The following is a 19,028-nucleotide window of genomic DNA, read 5'->3' as shown; positions in this document are numbered from 1 at the left end:
GTTATTTCATAGTTTTGAGGTCAATGTAGAAAATAGTAAAAATAAAGAATAAACATTGAATGAGTAGGTATGTCCAAACTTTTGACTGGTACTATAGATAGAGCGATAAATATGGCTGTGGTTGAGGTGTGCAGACAGACATGCTCAAGTCACAGCAGTCCCACATGCAGCATCCAATGACGAGCTCCACTTACTTGGCACTTAATATCAATGACAAGGTAACAAACAATTGGACTCGAGAGAGGAACTAAAGATCGTTTCAAAGCAGAGGGGACACCACCTTGAAACAATGCATCAACAAGACACTTGTACTGTACTAAAATTACATTTTAATTTCAGATGATGCAGTTTAATTTGTCAGAGCATAAAAAAAAAAAATCAATTACTGTCTGATATGGAAAGGGTTAACAAAAAAGCTGTAAAATGGTTAACAAAAGAGGGGAAATTCAAACTAATGGCGTGAGTATAAGGCATCGGAGCCGAGGTTTGTTTAGCTTTATCAAACTCAGACAAACAGAAGAGACAAGGCACTAAAAATAAAAAGAGAAGTTGATCGAAAAACGAAATAAATAACTCTTCCTATTGAGTCTACTGGCATGCCACACATAATATAATTATATTCTAAATAGAATATTCTACTGATTTCAGTAATTATATTTCTATTACGACATACATGCTGCGAAGTCTAGACTGCTGGACTGACTTCTAAAGGAATCATTGAAGAATCTCTGGTAGAAACTGAACTTGCCATAAAAAAATAAGGTATTGTGCTGCTAACTAGCTACGTGGCTTTTCAAACATGGCAAACTGCTCAAAGCAGTTGACTGTAACAGAAGATCAATGCACAGTGTGTTTGGATGGCTTTGGGTAAAAGTGGACAATGGAATTTAGGATCAGCTTATTTTCACTCAATCCTAACCTTAAAGGGGCAATCAGCAGTTGCTGCATCCTTTTTGGACTTAAAAATTAACAATGTGTACCAATTGATTTGTGAAGAATATAACTTAAATGCTTCATGAGCTTAGTTCAACTGTCATACCCCATCAGAACACAATATCAGTTTGTTTTACTCCAATGTTTGTAAAAGTAAATGTAAACATATAACCTCAAAACATGGTTAAAACTATGATTTTGTTGTCAGTCCTTGCATCCATAGCTCTGTCTATGAATTTTAGAGTGGTTACATTTCTCCAGACCCATCCCTCAGCTTTTAGCAAAACAGGGGCGGGGACTTCATTTGTTGTTGTTTCAACTGCTGATTGCCGCTTTAACCTTTTGGGGTAAGACATTCCTAACTGACCCTAGATCAATGACCAGGGGAAAGTTCACCCAACTACCTCTGAAAGCGGACCTGGGTCGTGTTCATTAGCCACCAAATGGAATAAAACTGACATTTTCCGTTGCGTGCCTTAATGAACACAACCCTTGGACCCATAGAATAAAACCACCATGCCTGATTTGGCTTAGCCCACTCAACACTCCACCTAGCCAAGTCCAAACAGCCACCCACCTTGGAGAGGTACTCTCTCATGACCTGGATGAAGTAGGGCATGGAGAAGTCCATGATGTTGTGCTTCCAGGCGGTCTCCAGCACCACGTCTGGCCTCAGCAGGTCGTAGCAGGTGAAAAGGCAGGCGGCAAAGCACTCCTTCTTGTCCTCTGTCAGGAACCAGCCCAGCAGCTCCTCAGCCAGCTCTGTGTCCTTGGACTCTGACGCGTACTGCATGGCATCCTGGAGGGAAATGGGAACTATGAGGAGGTGGTTCAAGATCAGGAGAGGTGAGTTGATACATGAGAGGGGAAGGTAGATACCAAGACAAAGTGGCAGGTGTGGCGCAATCTAGTAATGCCTAGAAAGTATAGGACTTATTCCACCTAGGCATAACTTTAATAACCCATTGGGAATTTCTGATTTGCAACAAAGTACACCAACAATCATCTTAACCACTAACCTTACCAGAAAAAAATTCACATTATCCACCTCTCTCCTAACAAATTACATTAAATGACAATGGCACTTTCCCCAGTGAATGGCAGTCTAAGGAGAAACAAGCCTTGTAAGCAGGGAATGAATGATTACCTTGTAGAGTCTGTCCTTCTTGCAGAGCTCCACACTCTGTTTCCAGCGGTTGTTACCCTTGAAGAGGTACGCAGCGATTCTCCTGAACTCCATCAGCTCATGTTTCTCCAGGCGCTGGGCCAGTGAGATGTTGTCGAAGTTGTCATAGGCATCTATAGACGTCCTCAGAGCCTGAGACCACGGAGGGAAGAAAGGATGAGGAAGGAGTAACTTTGTTGTTCAGTGAGGCAAAAAACAAACACTGGTTTCAAGTAAACAAGGTAATAGAAATTGTTATACTGTATATAGAGCCAGTTCCCAAGACCCAGATTAAAGGGATACTTATTTTGGCAATAATAAGTATCCTTTTATCTACTTCCCCAGAGTCAGATCAACTCATGGATACCATTTGTATGTGCCTGCATCCATTATGAAGGAAGTTAAGAGGTAGTTTCACGAGCTAATAATAACTAGAATTAACGCAATGACTGGAAGTCTATGGCATCTACTAGCATGCTAGCAGTTATCCTAGACTTAAAGTCATTGTGCTAACACTACGTAGCAACTTCCTTCAACCTGCACGCAGAGAAAAGGGTGTCCACGAGTTAATCTGACTGGGAAAGTAGAAAAGGATTTTGTCAATGAGGCCCTAAGTATCCCTTTAAGCCTAGTCCTGCATAAAAAAAAAGTATTCAATGGAAAATGTGTCTGTCTTCCTTGTTTGACAATGTAACAACCAACAAAAAACATTGACCACAAACCTGATAGTCCTCCTCTGTGATGAAAAGGTTGCTAAGTGCTTCATTGACAGACTTGTTGTTGTGGTTCTGTACTGAGCGCAGGTAGGGCTTGACCAGGGGCAGCTGTTTCACCTGGACCACACACACACACCGTTGATTACTAGAACTGCATTCACTTTAAGCAGAGTGCACTACTATACATACTCATTCACAGTCTTAGAGTAACTACTATAAAAGGTATCAATGCTTCAGTTTCCTGTGTTGGCAGATAGGGGGGACAGAGAGCTTGTCTCACCTTGCTGAAGAAGTTGACAGCACGGGAGTGGTCCAGTCTGGGCGACAGCACTATGAGCAGGTCATTCAGTAACAACGGCTTGAACTCCAAATAGAACTGAGTTGCTTTGTAATACAGCTCCACGTTGGCCACCTACACAGTCACAGGAAAGAGAGTAAAGGAGAGATTGTCATGTATGAAAGTATTGTGAAGAGAAGCTTATATGCATGAATATGTACAATTTTGACATTTTACTTTTTAAATTGTTTCATCTATTGTTGATGTGCTTTGTTTTATAATTGTACGTGTATTGAGAGGTTTCAATGTACTTTAAAAAGAAACACTGAACAATATCACATTAAGTCAAGCTTTGTCATAGTTCCTACACAGCAATGACTGGTACCTTGGTGATGATGTCTTTGAACTGGCCCTCCTTCCAGGCGTCTGTGGGGTGGTTCATCATGGTGATGATGGCGTTATCAAACTCCTCGTACTTATCGTACAGGAACACCAGCTCCGCCCACAGGTGGGCCTGCTCCGCCGCCCGCAGAACCTTTGGAATGTTGACTCTGGACCAGAAGAGCTCCAGGTGCTCCCTCATCTTCTGGGGTTTGAACTTGGAGTAGAGGATGGCCAGCTCAGTGAACATGCCCATGTGCGCCCGCTCCAGCCCCAGGGCTGCCTCCAACATGGTGATCAGCTCCTCAAAGTAAGCACGGTCCTGAACATGGGGGGGGGGGTTTAAAGGTGGTTATGAGTTTGTAGAGGTAAAGCATTAAGAGGTTCTAAAGCACCAAATGTGATTGGAGAGAGAGTGTGTGGAGAGAGGTGGACGAAATTTGGATTTCTCAAGTTGACTACACTGAACACACAAATTTAATACAAACAACCCTTGACAGGGCCTAGCAGCAAAGAGGATAAGGTGCATCAAGACCGAGTGGGTCGTGTGTGTGTGTGTGTGTGTGTGTATCAGTCTTACCTGGTAGTAGTTGATGAGTTCCTCCAGTTCGTCAGCATGCACCACGATGTGGAGGCCACACATCTGGGCCAGCCGGAACTCCTTCCCATCCACGCAAGCGAAGCACACCTCCTTCCAGGTCCTAGTGCTGTTGGCCTTGCGCGCCCCGTCTACCGCCGCCTGGTACTCCCCGAGGTGCACCAGGGTAGACGCCAGGCGACCGAAGTTGGACACGTTGTTGTACAGTAACTTGGCCGCATCGTACATTTTCTCGTCGTAACAGCGGTCGCCGACCTTAGAGGAGAATCGTATGAATGTCAATCAACATCTTACATAAGGAGTTGTTCAGGAAAACCAATGATTTCCTGGTGAACTAGGAGTGAAAAATCACATCACCGTTTATATTTCCCATTGACTTTGAATACAACAACCTGTACTGTTTAATGTATCAGTCTGGTCTACAGTAACAGTACCTGTTGTATGCAATTTGGTCTACAGTACCCATTGGATGCAACCGGGTATTAAAAACCTGGATAGCTGACGCCAGGTCTTTGCCAATAAGAGTTTTTGAAGCCACCAGGCCACCATAATCCTACTCCTCCTTTCAGGGCTTTGATTAATGGAAGCTATTCAGGGAAAAAATGATAGCCCCACATTAAAATAGCCAACAATGTCACAATGTGCGGCATATGGATGCAGCCAGCACCAATTCAAGGCATGTTGGAAAACATTTGGTATGTAAGCACCAAAATGAACTGTTTCTATCTGAGACCGACGTCTCCTGACAGCTTGTGGTACTGTGTAACCAAATGTCTGTGTATTGTCTGCATGTACAACTGAACTGCTGTTCTTATGGATTTTCTAATAGTCCTTTCAACTGATGAACAAATACTGTGCATTGACAATGAATCTAGTTAAAGCTAGCAGCCAGCCTAGTACCTACATGACAATGTGTACAAAAAAAGGCCACCGGTGAACCCAGTGTTTTTTATAGTGCGAGTGAATCTGGTCTTAGGCTTTTGTACTAAGAGTCATTTAGTGATCTTGACTCTATTGCAATGTCTATGTATTGGCTTCATGGAGGAGTAACTTTCTACCAGATTGAGCTTAAATTGGTCAGCAATATTGAGAACATTTATGGGATAATGGATTAACTTCTCCAGCTTTACATTATACAATCGACATTGTGTTGCTTTGTAGTGTAGAGAGTTGAGCTACATGTTTACATTTCAACAGCTACAGGTTTTGGTCAATTTTTTTGTTTGTTCATTATACACTAATACGTACTTTTTTTAAACACCACATAGTATTGTATGAAATGAACAGAAGCCAATCATTTCTCAAAAATTGAAAATTAAAAACATGGGAGTATTTTATAGTTCTTATGTCACAATGCCCACTAAAACAAATTACCTTTCTTTTTGTCCTTGAAACATTATTGAAATACTGTAAAGTGGGAGTGTCAATGAACAGCGCCCCCTATCAGTCACCTAGTGAATACATACTCAGTGGCCAGTTAATTAGGTACAGTACATGTTGTATTGATTTGTCTACAGTACCTGTTGGATGTGGGCATTGTTAGGTCCGTTGATGAACTCTTCCAGCTCAGCCAGGCGGTTGGTCTTGGCCAGGGCGAAGATAAGCTCTGTCTCCACATAGGACTCACGGGCCTTCTTACGAGCCATCTGAAGAAACTTCACTAGGTCCTCCCAGTTACCTAACACACACACACACCAGAACAAACATTAGTCAGCTAAGAGAGGCTGGGAGTTTACAGTACCTTGGATCCTGAGGTCAGTCAGTGAGCCAATGATGATTACAGAAAGTCACCAAAAACAGCTGGGTATTCTGCAGACTATTCACTGACTTTAGTTGATTTTACCCATTTAATTGCCCATTATCCCACCACCTATCCCAGCTATAGTCTGCCCCACCATCCTTACCACTCTGGTCGGCAGCCTGTACCACCTCCATGTAGGCAGAGGGGTCGTCAGCCTTGATGTAGGAGTCAATGGCCTCCTTGACCAGGCCCTTCTGCAGCTGAGCCTTGGCCAGCTGGCTCCACACGGCCGGCTCGTTGCAACGCTCGGCAAACTCATAAGCCCGGTCCAGGTTCCCAATGTGCTCAATCAGAACCTGGGGAGGAGAGACAACAGGGGAGTCAACATCACAGGAAGTCAGACGGTGAGTGTCAATCATGTTGACTAGCTTCCTCTTCTCAACACCTTTCCTTTATTAGATTTGTTTTTTACCACCTTTTTATTTTTTGTTGTATTTTTTTGTTGGTGGGGGGGGGGGGTTTAAAGGTACATTATCTACTTATATTTTTAAGTTTAGAAAACATGTACCCGTAGGCTGCCACTCAAAACAAGAAAAAAACTGAAATACATAGAGTTTAAGTAATAATAAATTCAGTATAAACAGGAAAAACCTGTCTGATATCCCCTCCCCCATCTTTCACCTGTCCAATATTTTCAGATCAGTGATACTGAACGTAAGGAGAGGGGGAACGGAAGCTCAAGCGACACAAGACTACTGACATTGAGACAGCCATAAGAGAGATAGAAAAGGGTGATATGACAACTCCATGGAGTTAGGGTTCATCGCTCACCTGCACAGCGGATGTGTTGACGTCAAACTTCTTGAAGATGGCAAATGCCTCCTCGAAGAGCTCGTTGCTGATGGCGATGTTGGCGATGTCTGGGGCGTCATAATTATCCAGGCGGTTGATGTACTCCATCACACGGGTACGGTCCGCCTTTATGGCCGTCAGGATCAGCAGGTTCTGCAGGTTTCTGGATCAACACACACACTATCCTCAGCATTGACACACAAACACACCATATAATCATGCACCATCCCGGAATTCACCGTAGTGAGGTTCAGCAATTGTATGTGTAAAGTAGTAAAGTTTACTTTACATGTACAGTAAAGTGTGTTGCGATTTTAAATGTACTTTAAATAAAGTTTGATTTGATTGATTTGGAAAACTATGACAAAGATGGAGAGAAGACCGAGAGAGAAGACACACAATGGACAGCCCAGCCTACAGTGAGCACAGGTATCAGAGCACTAAGAGCTCTGTTACCTGTGTTCACTGAAGACGGAGTTATCCAGTACGATCTTCTCCAACAGCTCAATGAGTTCGTTGGGCAAGTCTGCAGTCATGAAGGCCTTGACTGTGACTGACACCTCCTCTGGGTCCTGGGTCTCAGACAGGGCGGTCTGCACCACCTGACAGTGAGGGAAAAAGAGATTCAGACAGGGTCATAAGGAGATGCATGAACCTCAAACTCCTTTATTGTTTACAGTAGGGTTCGGCCCAATTCCACTCTCAATTGAGTCAATTGAAGAAGTGAAGAGAAATTCAATGAATTAACTGAAAAATCCTCGTAGAAAACATAGGTCAATTTACAATTGATCAGGAAATCAACCCCAACCCTGGTTCAGAGCTGGCACAGGGGTAACAGAAAGATGGGGGTCCTACCTGGTCGATGAGTGGTCTTCTGAAGGGGCACAGGGGTAACAGAAAGATGGGGGTCCTACCTGGTCGATGAGTGGTCTTCTGAAGGGGTTGGTCTCCAGCAGCACGCTGGCCCACAGGTCCGGGTCCCTGCGACGTACCAGGTAGCGAGACAGACTCTTGAACAGGGAGTTCTCGTTGCACACCTGAGAGGAAACAGAGAGTACACAGTTACTCCACCAGGCTCTCACCTCACATTCTGAAATAACCTAATATGTAGGCTATTCCAAGTATTGCTTTTTCATGTTCAATGATTTTAACCGACTTTCTTTGTTTACTTTCTTTGGTTTCAGATCAGTGATACTGAACGTAAGGAGTTGTAAGCAAAGAAAGTAGTAAGCAAAGACAGTTGGTTAAAATCATGCATAACAAGGTAGATAATTTATCACGCAATGCCTTTCTGTAAAAAATTTAATTCTATATGAAACTTCTCCTAAATGAAAGAGGAGAGGAAGAACAGGCTACTGACATTGATGAGTTCCTGGTCACACTGTCCTCTCTCGTAGGCCACGCAGGCCAGGTGGGGGTCCCTCTTCTCACAGTACTTGCCCACCACGCGGCTGTCGTAGTAGGGGTTCTCACGCAGGAAGCGCTCAGGGTTGTTGTTACTGTCGATGTAGATCTTGGCCAGGGCATTGTGGGTAGCAGGCTCCTCACAGCCCTCGTGGATACGGGCCTCCAGCCAGGGCAGGAGAAGCTTCAGCCTGAGGAAAAGGAGGGGAGAGAGAAAGAGGGAGAGTGAGCCTGCTGACTACTACTGATAACACAGCTAGTATAGTAAAGACTAAGTTATAAAGACACTGTTGTTCTGATGGTGTTTGAAGAGGTTGGGAGCTTGGGGCTGACTTACCAGCTACTATCAACTACATTTCACCCCTCTAACTACGAGTTCTTTTTTGCCATCTAATGAGAAGGGGTTGTTGTACCTGTTCCTCTTCTCCACCTCGGCCACCAGCTCGTCAGTGGAGAACTGTCCTCTGACCACCAGGATCAGACTCTTAATGACGTCCTCAGAACAGTCCACGTCCAGAAGCCCTCCAATCACCACCGGCAGACGGCTGGGGTTCACCTAACACACATACATGTCAATATCCCGCACACACATTCCTGGACACTGCATTTTGAGTGTGGGGGTGTTTTTCGAGTGCGCTAATAAATCTAGTTTCTGAAGTTAGAAACTGAGAATATCAAGTTTGAAAGTTGGTACATTTTGGAAATGTAGACAAGTCTTGTCTCGTAGATGCTTGCTAGTGTGTTTGACTTACTTTCTGCACGTAGATCTCAATGTATTTCTGCAGGTTGTTGCGGTACAGGTAGAGGACCAGGTCGTGGACAAAGTCGAAGCGGTCACACACGATGATGAGCGGGAGCTGGTCGGTCAGCTTGGCCTCCTGTCCAATCACAGAGCAGGGGGAGGGGTCAAGGTTAGTTTGACATCTCTATGGGATTGTACACCTGATCACAGCCAAACCTGACACGCTTTAACCACTGAGAATTCACAGGCTATATGTGATCGTAAGGGCTAGTATTGAAGCTTTGAATGTTTTTTATTTTTAGTTCCTGTATGTATAGACGTTTATGAAAGTAGCAAGTGGTTCAATGTTAAAATCCAAGCTATAAGTTTGACTAATCTTGTTGGGGGTCATACAATCACTAATGTACTAATGATAAAATACAGAATCACTTAAAATGAAATTGGGAAGTTATTTCCAGTTAAAACGATCCTGCTCGAGTGATTTGAAAATTAGACATCAAGAACTCCAACGACAAACGGGAGGCATCACACTTGAGGTTAGAAGACGGTTAAGTACTGCAAACATTTTGGTTACTACGACTGAGTGGACAGAAGAAAAGAAAAAGAAAACCCTATTGTAAGGCTCAATCACACGTACACAGACCTAGGTCTCCATCTGCTGGTACTACTGAGGTACTGCCACACTCCCAATATTCCACTCCAGAACAAACAACTGTTTCAGAAAACGTACAATAAGCATAAAAAGATGCATTTATATAAGGAATTGGCAACTCGTTCTCATTCTAAGAAAAATAGCCTAAGCATCTTCTTATCCAGGTAGGCCACTTGATTTCAACATCTAAACTAAGTGAACAAGCTTTGTTGTTCAAACAGTTGGAGAAGGACAGGAGGGTGTATTCATAACCGTTCAACTGTTCTTTCTAACTTGTTAGCAAGCAAATAACTAAGTTAGCTACACTTTAAATATAAAGATAAGCTAGCTACTTAAAAAAAGATATATTTCATCAACAGACTTGAAAGGCATATTATTGCAATAAATCAGGTTAAAATATTTTATTAAAATAATTGTATTATTATTAGTGGGTCTTATGGTTGTGGAAGGCTTATATTTAGCCTAGGTATAATTTAGCATGCAGTGTATTGACCTTCAAATTGTGCAACAAAGCTTCTTTAGAGAATTTACATTTAAAAAAATCCAGATAAATGACATGGCCAAAAGTTTGTGGGCACCCCTTCAAATTAGTGGATTTGGCTACTTCAACCACACCCGCTGCTGACAAATGTATATATTGAGCACACAGCCATTTCCATAGACATTATCAGTAGAATGGGCCTTACTGAAGAGCTCAGTGTCTTTCAACGTGGCACCTTCATAGGATGGCATTTTTCCAACAAGTCATTTAGTCAAATTTCTGCCCTGCTAGAGCTGCCCCGGTCAACTGTAAGTGCTGCTATTGTGCAGTGGAAACATGTAGGAGCAACAACGGCTCTGCCGCGAAGTGGTAGGCCACACAAGCTCACAGAACGGGACCTCTGAAGCGCGTAAAAATAGTCTGTCCTCGGTTGCGACACTCACTCCCGACCTCCAAACTGCCTCTGGAAGCAACGTCAGCACAAGAACTGTTCGCCGAGAGCTTCATTAAATGGGTTTCCATGGCCAAGCAACTGTACACAAGCCTAAGATCACCATGCACAATGGCAAGCATCGGCTGGAGTGGTGTAAAGCGTTCTCTGGAGTGATGAATCACGCTTCACCATCTGGCAATCCGACAGATTCATCTGGGTTTGGTGGATGCCAGGAGAAAGCTACCTGCCCGCATGCAGCGCCAACTGTAAAGTTTGGTAGAGGAGGAACAATTCTTTTTCATGGTTAGGGCTAGGCCCCTTAGTTCCAGTGAAGGGAAATCTTAACTCATACAATGACATTCTAGACAATCAATTCTGTGCTTCCAACTTTGTAGCAACAGTTTGGGGAAGGCCCTTTCCTGTTTCAGCATGACAATGCCCCCATGCACAAAGCGAGGTCCATACAGTAATGGTTTGTTGAGATCATGTGGAAGAACAAATGGTCTGCAGAGCCCTGACCTCAACCCCATCGAACATCTTTGGGATGAATAGGAATGCCAACTGTGAGCCAGGACTAATCGCCCAACATCAGTGCCCGACCTTACTAATGCTCTTAGTAAGGTGGCTGAATGGAAGCAAGTCCCCGCAGCAATGTTATAACATCTAGTGGAAAGCCTTCCCAGAAGAGTGGAGGCTGTTATAGCAGCAAAGGGGGGACCAACTCCATATTAATGCCCATGATTTGGAATGAGCTGTTCAACGAGCAGCTGTCCACGTACTTTTGGCCATGTAGTGTATATATCGTGAATCTCCCACATACATACATACATATAAAATATTTGAAAAAAAGAGATTTGATTTTTAGGCCATATTGCCCAGACCTAGTACAGCAGCTGGTTGTCATACTCGTAATACATATCCCAGGTTTAATCCTGTATCTCTAGAAGTCAGGTGTGGGGTGAAAAGAAAAGAGTAAGGGAGTCCTTCCTGTACCTGGTACATATCCTCGCATTCCATAGACAGAGAAAAACACACGAGATAATAACCTGCATCACTTCTTACTAATGAATGAAAAATGAATGCGTTTCACGAATGCTTGTGTTAGCAGGCCGATATACATATTAATAGAAGTTTTGTCAATTTCATTTCAATATAATTTCTAAATTTAAAACCAAGTCATTGAATTTCAGCGACAGAATGGTCCGGATGGCTAGGGGATCAACCGACTGAACACACGAGAACAGACGAGAGAGAATGAAAGAATAGAATAAAGTTAAACTAAAGAAAGACAGAAAGGAGAGAAAAGCAAAAACGAAAAGGGAGAGTACAATACATCTTCAGTCAGTTACATTTCACCTCCCTCTAGATACCCCCCCCCCCAGACTCCATATTCTACCTTGAGGAAGTTCTTGACTCGTTCTGGGTCGTAGCAGTTGCTCTCTCTGCAGATCCTCTCCACCTCCTTGATCTGTCCCGTCTTGCAGGCAGCCTGGATGTACTTGAAGTGGACCTCTGCATCCTGGCTGAAGTTAACAATGGAACCCAGGAAGTAGAACAGACCTGGGACACCATGGAGACAATGTCAGTCAGGAGGAAATACAGTACACCAGAGACCATGTCAGTCATGTCAGGACATCTTTTAATGTCACATGCATTTCTCAAAAACAACAATGCAATAATCAATAACAATGTAATACTAGAAAAAAACCATGAGAAATATGAAGAACACAATAAGCGTGTTCAATAGTACACATTTGCTGGGAAAATAGAACAGCGATTACGAGAGGGCTGCTTCTGCCCCCCAAGAGACCGGAGCAGACAGCTACTGTCACCATATCATCGCCCCTTGATTGATTAAATGTCAGGCTATAATAACAAAACAGTCAGAATTAGCTGATAAAGATTTTTTTTTAAAGGGACTCTCTTCCCTTTGTGATTTTGACAAATGGCATTGTCCCTAACACTTTCCACCATGTTTGTTTTGGACAATTGAAAACAGTGGCTCTCGTGCTCACTTAGTTTATTAAGCTTTAGCTCCATTATGATTGGCCACCTCGTTTCTAGTCTACCCTGTGCCTAAGAAGGTCCAGCCCAGTCCCAGTGTCCACCCCATTCTATTGAGTCAATCCTGCTGCCTCTGGCCAACTTGGGCATATAGCTGGAAGAGTGATCCAACAGGGTTCTAGACTATCTTTTTCCACCGCTGTCACCAGTTCCAGTTGATGGCACCAGCACGATTTGGTCGCACCAATGTTTGATCTGACCTGTGTCTCATAATGTGCCTGTATTCTATACAGTACCAGGCTAATAATGACTAGCTACCTTTTAAATTAGCATTCCCTTGCAGGGCTTGACATTCAGGTACATTTGCCATTCTACAGTTGATGGGGCCCTTTAAAATCAGTTTTATCTTTCGGTAAATTACATTTTCCCGGGTTAGTTTTTCCCTGTTTCCGAGTTCAGGTTTTCACTCAAAATCACACTTTATAGAAACAAATTTATTGACCTTCTATGTCCACATCAAGAGACCAACTCTGAGGTCTGGGAATAATAATTATAATAAAAATGTGGAGGGTGTAGTTCCCCTTTAATTCAACTGCACACCTAGCAAGAGACTTATTTGGCTGTGTTTTTGTACTGTCAAATGTACAGTGTAGGCTACACGTGATGGCAGAGTATGCAAAACAAAATGCCGAGCGATTGTTACAAATCATGGTCACAGTCTCGAACCCTGTCCAAGAAAGGGAAGTGTAAAATAGTGTGCGTGGCTGTATGCCTCACCCTCGAAGCTCTTGAAGGACTCGAAGAGCTCGGTTAGGGAGTTGGTGGAGAGCTGCTCGTGGTACTTGGAGGCCACCTGGACACAGATCTGCAGGTTCTGACGGATGTTGGCAGACAACATGGCCCTCAGGCACTCTAGAGAGTCTTCCACTGAGAGGGAGCCAAAGAAATTCACCAGCCACTAAGGGGAGGGAGAGAGGGAAGAGATACAGAGGAGATGGAAAGGGGGGGGAGAGAGAGCATGAGAGGAGAGTAGGGTCAAGAGTTAGATAGTGTCATGAGGAAATTCATGACAGTCACATTCATCTAGCTGTGTTAGTTGAAACTAATGTGACATGGTTATTTTTTTTACACTAGCTGACACATGAGGGGGGACTGGCCTGAGTACTGCTGTCATACCTCTGGGTTGAGCAAGTGTGTGTGCACCACGGCCCGCTTGATGTCGTACAGGTCGGTGTAGTGCTCCAGAGCCCTCTGCAGCAGGCCAGCCTTCTCACACAGCTGGGCTATGTGGGCACGGTCGTAGTTGGTGAACATCTGGTTGCCTAGGATGGCATCAGCAACCTACAGAGAAGGATATGCATGGAAGTTGAAGTGTGAATGTCAATTATAGTCTCGTTTGCTTTGAGGGCAACCGGATATTTGACTATCATATCCTCATCTAAATGTAAGGGGGGGTGGGGTGTGTACCTGTGGGGCGTGCATGAGGTTCATCTCTAGTAGGCGTGTCTGCAGCGGCCCCTCAGATGGCCTGTTGTTCTTCAGGGCGTCCAATAGGAATGAGGTACACTGCTGGATCAGGTTATACTCCATGAACACATCCACGATCTAAACAGACATGGGACACGAGAGTAACAACATAACTGTCAACACAAGACACAGAAATACACTACTTACAAGTATTTGAAACTTGATTTAGCTTTGAGATTGCACTTTTGGGAGTATTTAATTGGTTCCATTGTACCAGTCAAACTAAATCAAGTGCATCCTAATTTTGACCAATGTATTTGACCCAGATCTGATCAGCGCATTAATAGTTCAGAGTAGACAGTCCTGCCAAGCCCAGACAGGAGGAATATAATAATGGAGAGTGAATGACGTGGATGAAAGAGATGGCATGCTCTAGTCTAGGGTCTGTTCCCCTCTCCCAAATCATTTCTCGAGCTCTCCCTCTATCCTAACTAGACCGGGAGCGTGCGTGTGCCATCGCGCGCATTTTGATTTTGTCCACCCACACCAGACGAACAGGTTGAAATACCAAAACGAACTCTGAACCAACTATATTAATTTGGGGACAGGTCGAAAAGCATTAAACATTTATGGCAATTTAGCTAGCCAACTTGCTGTTGCTAGCTAATTTGTCCTGGAATATAAACATTGAGTTGTTATTTTACCTGAAATGCACAAGGTCCTCTTCTCCGACAATTAATATACAGAAAAGGGTAAACCGAGTTCGTTTCTAGTAATCTCCTCCTTCAGGCTTCTTCTTCGGACTTAATATGGTGGCTGGCAACCAACTTTAAGGTGCATTACCACTACCAATTGGACTGGAGTGTGGACCTCAGTTAATATTTCAATTACCCACGTGGGTAAATGCTCCTAAAAACCAATGAGACGGGAAAGGCGGGACTTGCAGCGCGTCAAGCGACACAAATGGAACCAAGTTCTATTTTAGCGCCTGGCTACACAGACACTCGTTGACGCGCACAAGCAGTGTAGATGCAAAACAAATATACACAATCATTGTAACGCGAGCGGTGTGATCAGCATGTTAGCCTTCCCTCATCTCTCCCTTCCATCTTCCTCCCTCTCATCTTCCCCCTATATCTCATCCCTCTCATCCTACCTCTCCCCACCACCAACCTGTGTGATGTCAGCCAGAGGCTCTTCGTCCTGGACCAGCATCTGTGAGAACTGCAGGCCCTGTTCTGGACTGATCCTCATCACGTTCCTCAGCAGGAAGATCCAGTCTGGAGTGTAGCCCACCTACCGACACAGAAAGATCAAGACAACAGTTACATTCACCAATGCACCATCCTACTCTACGTACATATTTAAAGTATGTATTTATTTTTAAACCCTCTTTCATTGTCACATGGCGTACCTTTCATTCATACATCAAGTATCTAGCTAATGAAAGCTAAAGCCCTCCTTCCAACCCCCATTTGGCCCCAATGAAGCCGACCCCATTCTAAAGCCCCTCTCGGGATGCTAATATACAGCTCATCCACCTCCTCAACTGTGTCATAAGGAAACCAAACCAAGGAAAGGAAACAAGAACATCAACAGAGCTCCATCTCAGTGTGAAAACGTACCTTCTTGGCGTACAGGACTATCTTGGGGAACTGTCCGGTCTCAGCGAAGCACTGGATGACCTTGTTGGGTACGTTGGCCCTCAGGTAGACGGAGAGAGCCAAGGTGGGGTCCACTGACTTCACCAGGTCCCCCAACTCTTCAGAACATTCCAGCTGAGAAGAAATAAACTATTAGTTCACCACAAGTACCCTACAAGTCAGACAACATACTTTATCATGTTTGGAATATAATGTTTTGTAATATAAATGTTTAAATTGTGCGTGATTTTTAACACATTAAACATTCACAATTAGTGTGAAGCAGAAAACTATGGGGGGGGACATTGAGACCGACTAAGGAGCCACCCATATTCCCCAGCGCTCTCTGAAGGAGGGGGGGAGGGGGGAAACTCTTCAAATGCTCAGCATAACAAACAGATTGCCTCACGTCAAAGAAAGGCCAAACATCCCAGATGACTGTGGAGATATGAACATGGACACACAGTTCAGGAAAGACCTCTTCCTATGGGAAGTCAGATAACCATCTCTCCCCCCTTTCTCAGACACAGACACACCTTGTCCTCTTTGAGCCACTTCTCCAGCAGCTGCTTGCGTCCCTGCTGTAGGACAGGCCTGCACAGCTCCAGAGACTCAAACTTGTTGAGCTGGCCCTGGTCCAGCAGGATGCCAAAGTACTGCAGCAGGGGAGAGGTCTGGCCCGGCTGGGCTGGCACACTCTGGAACTTACGGATGGTGTCTGGAGTACGCAGGATACCCTGGAGGGGATGAGCAAAGAGGAGACGGAACAACAAGACATGGGTGGAGGGGGTCTGCTGCAGTTTATATACACACAGAGCGATACTGCTGATGCATGGCTGTGAGAGGGTTTTGCTAGCAACATATTGTACATAGCAACACACATGCTGGAGACAAACTATTCATTGTTTGCATTTGCATATCCAAAGTCACTCGTGATCAAGTGAACTTCTAATCACTTTGATAGTGTATTGATGTAACATGATATGGACATCAGTAAGTTTACTTCCATTAAATCACAGTGATTTGATCAGACATCCCCTGTAGTGAGACCCTGTACTGTTTCTATACAAGTTACCTTTGGTGCGTTGGCAGCCACCTTGGCAGCCTCAGAGTAGTTTCCCCCAGCAAACAGGTTGTTGAACTTGCGTGCGAACAGCTCCTCGGCCCCAGCTAGGTTGTTACGGACAGCCATGCGCAGGGCCAGGTCTGGGTTCTGGAGCACATTGGTGATGTAGGGGATGATGTTCTCCTCCTCCACACACACCGACAGGACCTGGAGAGAGGACATGGGTGAGAGACGAGTTTCAACATAAACATAGTACCAATAGTTGGGTCTTGGCCCCACTGGGTCGTCGTTTAAGACTGGGTTCGATGACAAGAAACGATAACTTTGTTGAATTGGCCATGTCCCAAGAAAACCCAAAAGGCTTCTTTTTACTTTGCTGGGGGGGGTCACGGGGCCCCAAAAAAAAAACAGTGCTTTAACCCTTCCCACTAGTAGGATTGTTTGCTGTTTTCTTCTGTCTTTTTCTTGTGTCCTCTATAGTTCATTCTCTTGGTTGTTGGTGTATGGGGAGGGGGCTAAATTGAAATATGGAAAGCATACACATAATGGTAGCAATTAATAAATGGGAACAGTTTTGAGATTATGGGAAAATTATAAAGGGAGGACAAAAGTTCAGAAAAGACTGAATCCAAACATTACACTTGATTTTGTGCATTTTACATGTATTGTACTTGCACGCATTTTTTGATAACGAAACCTGAAAATACTCTGGATACATTCAGTAACATAATATTCTAGGAAAATGTGGGGTAAGTGCAACATTAGACAAACAAATAAGGGTTTGAGTGAGGACTAACTGGTGTCTCCAAGTGGCCACACACCTCTGCAAAGTGTGCACAGTTCCTAAGTAATGACAGTTCCTAAGTAATGACAGTTCCTAAGTAATGACAGTTCCTAAGTAATGACAGTTCCTAAGTAATAACAGTTCCTAAGTAATGACAGTTCCTAAGTAATGACAGTTCCTAAGTAATGACAGTTCCTAAGTAATGACAGTTCCTAAGTAATAACAGTTCCTAAGTAATTACAGTTCCTAAGTAATTACAGTTCCTAAGTAATTACAGTTCCTAAGTAATTACAGTTCCTAAGTAATTACAGTTCCTAAGTAATGACAGTTCCTAAGTAATGACAGTTCCTAAGTAATGACAGTTCCTAAGTAATGACAGTTCCTAAGTAATGACAGTTCCTAAGTAATAACAGTTCCTAAGTAATGACAGTTCCTAAGTAATGACAGTTCCTAAGTAATAACAGTTCCTAAGTAATGACAGTTCCTAAGTAATGACAGTTCCTAAGTAATGACAGTTCCTAAGTAATAACAGTTCCTAAGTAATAACAGTTCCTAAGTAATAACAGTTCCTAAGTAATAACAGTTCCTAAGTAATAACAGTTCCTAAGTAATAACAGTTCCTAAGTAATGACAGTTCCTAAGTAATGACAGTTCCTAAGTAATAACAGTTCCTAAGTAATAACAGTTCCTAAGTAATAACAGTTCCTAAGTAATTACAGTTCCTAAGTAATAACAGTTCCTAAGTAATTACAGTTCCTAAGTAATTACAGTTCCTAAGTAATGACAGTTCCTAAGTAATAACAGTTCCTAAGTAATAACAGTTCCTAAGTAATAACAGTTCCTAAGTAATTACAGTTCCTAAGTAATAACAGTTCCTAAGTAATTACAGTTCCTAAGTAATGACAGTTCCTAAGTAATGACAGTTCCTAAGTAATAACAGTTCCTAAGTAATAACAGTTCCTAAGTAATTACAGTTCCTAAGTAATAACAGTTCCTAAGTAATAAGGTGTTTTTCTGAGCTCTCCTAGCTGTGACATTGAGGAAGAGCACGCACACCTGTAGTTGTTTGGAACACAGCCCTGCATGCCCTCTTTACACAATTACTGTTGTTGTTGTTGTTGTTGTTACGCAATCCAACGGTCCATTATAAATCGTAATCTGGATCAGCTGGGCATCATATGAAAGCTTGTTCTAGTACCACCATGACTAGCTAAATTATAAAATACAATCTTACAGTGTTAGGATTTCACAAGCCAGATCGTCATTTCGAAGCGTATAAAATAGTCATTAATGCAAATTTTCTTCACAATACAACAAACATAGCCTCATTCTGTTCAGGACAATCCAGGGTATAACTACAAGTCATCTTGTAACTAAGTCAAGCACTGATCATAAACGTTGACACTGTATATGACATGAGTTTTATGATATGGAAATGTGAAGTGCACATTTGGACTGTTGGGTGTTTGGCTTGCTTGTATGAGATCAAAGTGGTATTTATTATAATCCTCAATGTATCATCTTTCAAAATACATAGTCCTCTTAACTTACAGCATTTCCCTCACTAAGACAACAAAAAAATGTTGAGCGAGGGGCTCAAGTTCAGAACGGCTCTCAGTCAAAACCCATACAGAGCTGTGAAGCGGAGACCCTGAGCTCTGACATCAGGTATAGTGTGTTACTGTACAG

The 19,028-nt window shown here is 43.3% G+C and overlaps 1 protein-coding gene across 2 annotated transcripts in view; it reads right to left on the bottom strand.

The window, feature by feature from the left end:
• LOC106567969 (clathrin heavy chain 1) overlaps positions 1-19,028 on the bottom strand; it is a 68,602-nt gene that overhangs the window by 9,257 nt on the left and 40,317 nt on the right. For both annotated transcript variants that reach the window (XM_014137895.2, XM_014137896.2), the window contains 22 exons: positions 16,565-16,762; positions 16,026-16,226; positions 15,472-15,624; positions 15,020-15,142; positions 13,847-13,984; positions 13,556-13,720; positions 13,157-13,337; positions 11,772-11,935; positions 8,820-8,945; positions 8,481-8,623; positions 8,024-8,258; positions 7,578-7,700; positions 7,120-7,265; positions 6,643-6,826; positions 5,975-6,167; positions 5,591-5,748; positions 4,053-4,325; positions 3,477-3,794; positions 3,095-3,226; positions 2,821-2,931; positions 2,081-2,251; positions 1,511-1,732 (listed from right to left, as the gene is read on the bottom strand). In XM_014137895.2, coding sequence (XP_013993370.1) covers positions 1,511-1,732; positions 2,081-2,251; positions 2,821-2,931; positions 3,095-3,226; positions 3,477-3,794; positions 4,053-4,325; positions 5,591-5,748; positions 5,975-6,167; positions 6,643-6,826; positions 7,120-7,265; positions 7,578-7,700; positions 8,024-8,258; positions 8,481-8,623; positions 8,820-8,945; positions 11,772-11,935; positions 13,157-13,337; positions 13,556-13,720; positions 13,847-13,984; positions 15,020-15,142; positions 15,472-15,624; positions 16,026-16,226; positions 16,565-16,762 — 3,858 coding nt within the window. The remainder of the gene's footprint in view (positions 1-1,510; positions 1,733-2,080; positions 2,252-2,820; positions 2,932-3,094; positions 3,227-3,476; positions 3,795-4,052; positions 4,326-5,590; positions 5,749-5,974; positions 6,168-6,642; positions 6,827-7,119; positions 7,266-7,577; positions 7,701-8,023; positions 8,259-8,480; positions 8,624-8,819; positions 8,946-11,771; positions 11,936-13,156; positions 13,338-13,555; positions 13,721-13,846; positions 13,985-15,019; positions 15,143-15,471; positions 15,625-16,025; positions 16,227-16,564; positions 16,763-19,028) is intronic.

Source organism: Salmo salar, chromosome ssa13, assembly GCF_905237065.1.
Source record: "Salmo salar chromosome ssa13, Ssal_v3.1, whole genome shotgun sequence".
Lineage (NCBI taxonomy): Eukaryota > Metazoa > Chordata > Actinopteri > Salmoniformes > Salmonidae > Salmo > Salmo salar.
This window is presented reverse-complemented; position numbering and strand designations above follow the sequence as displayed.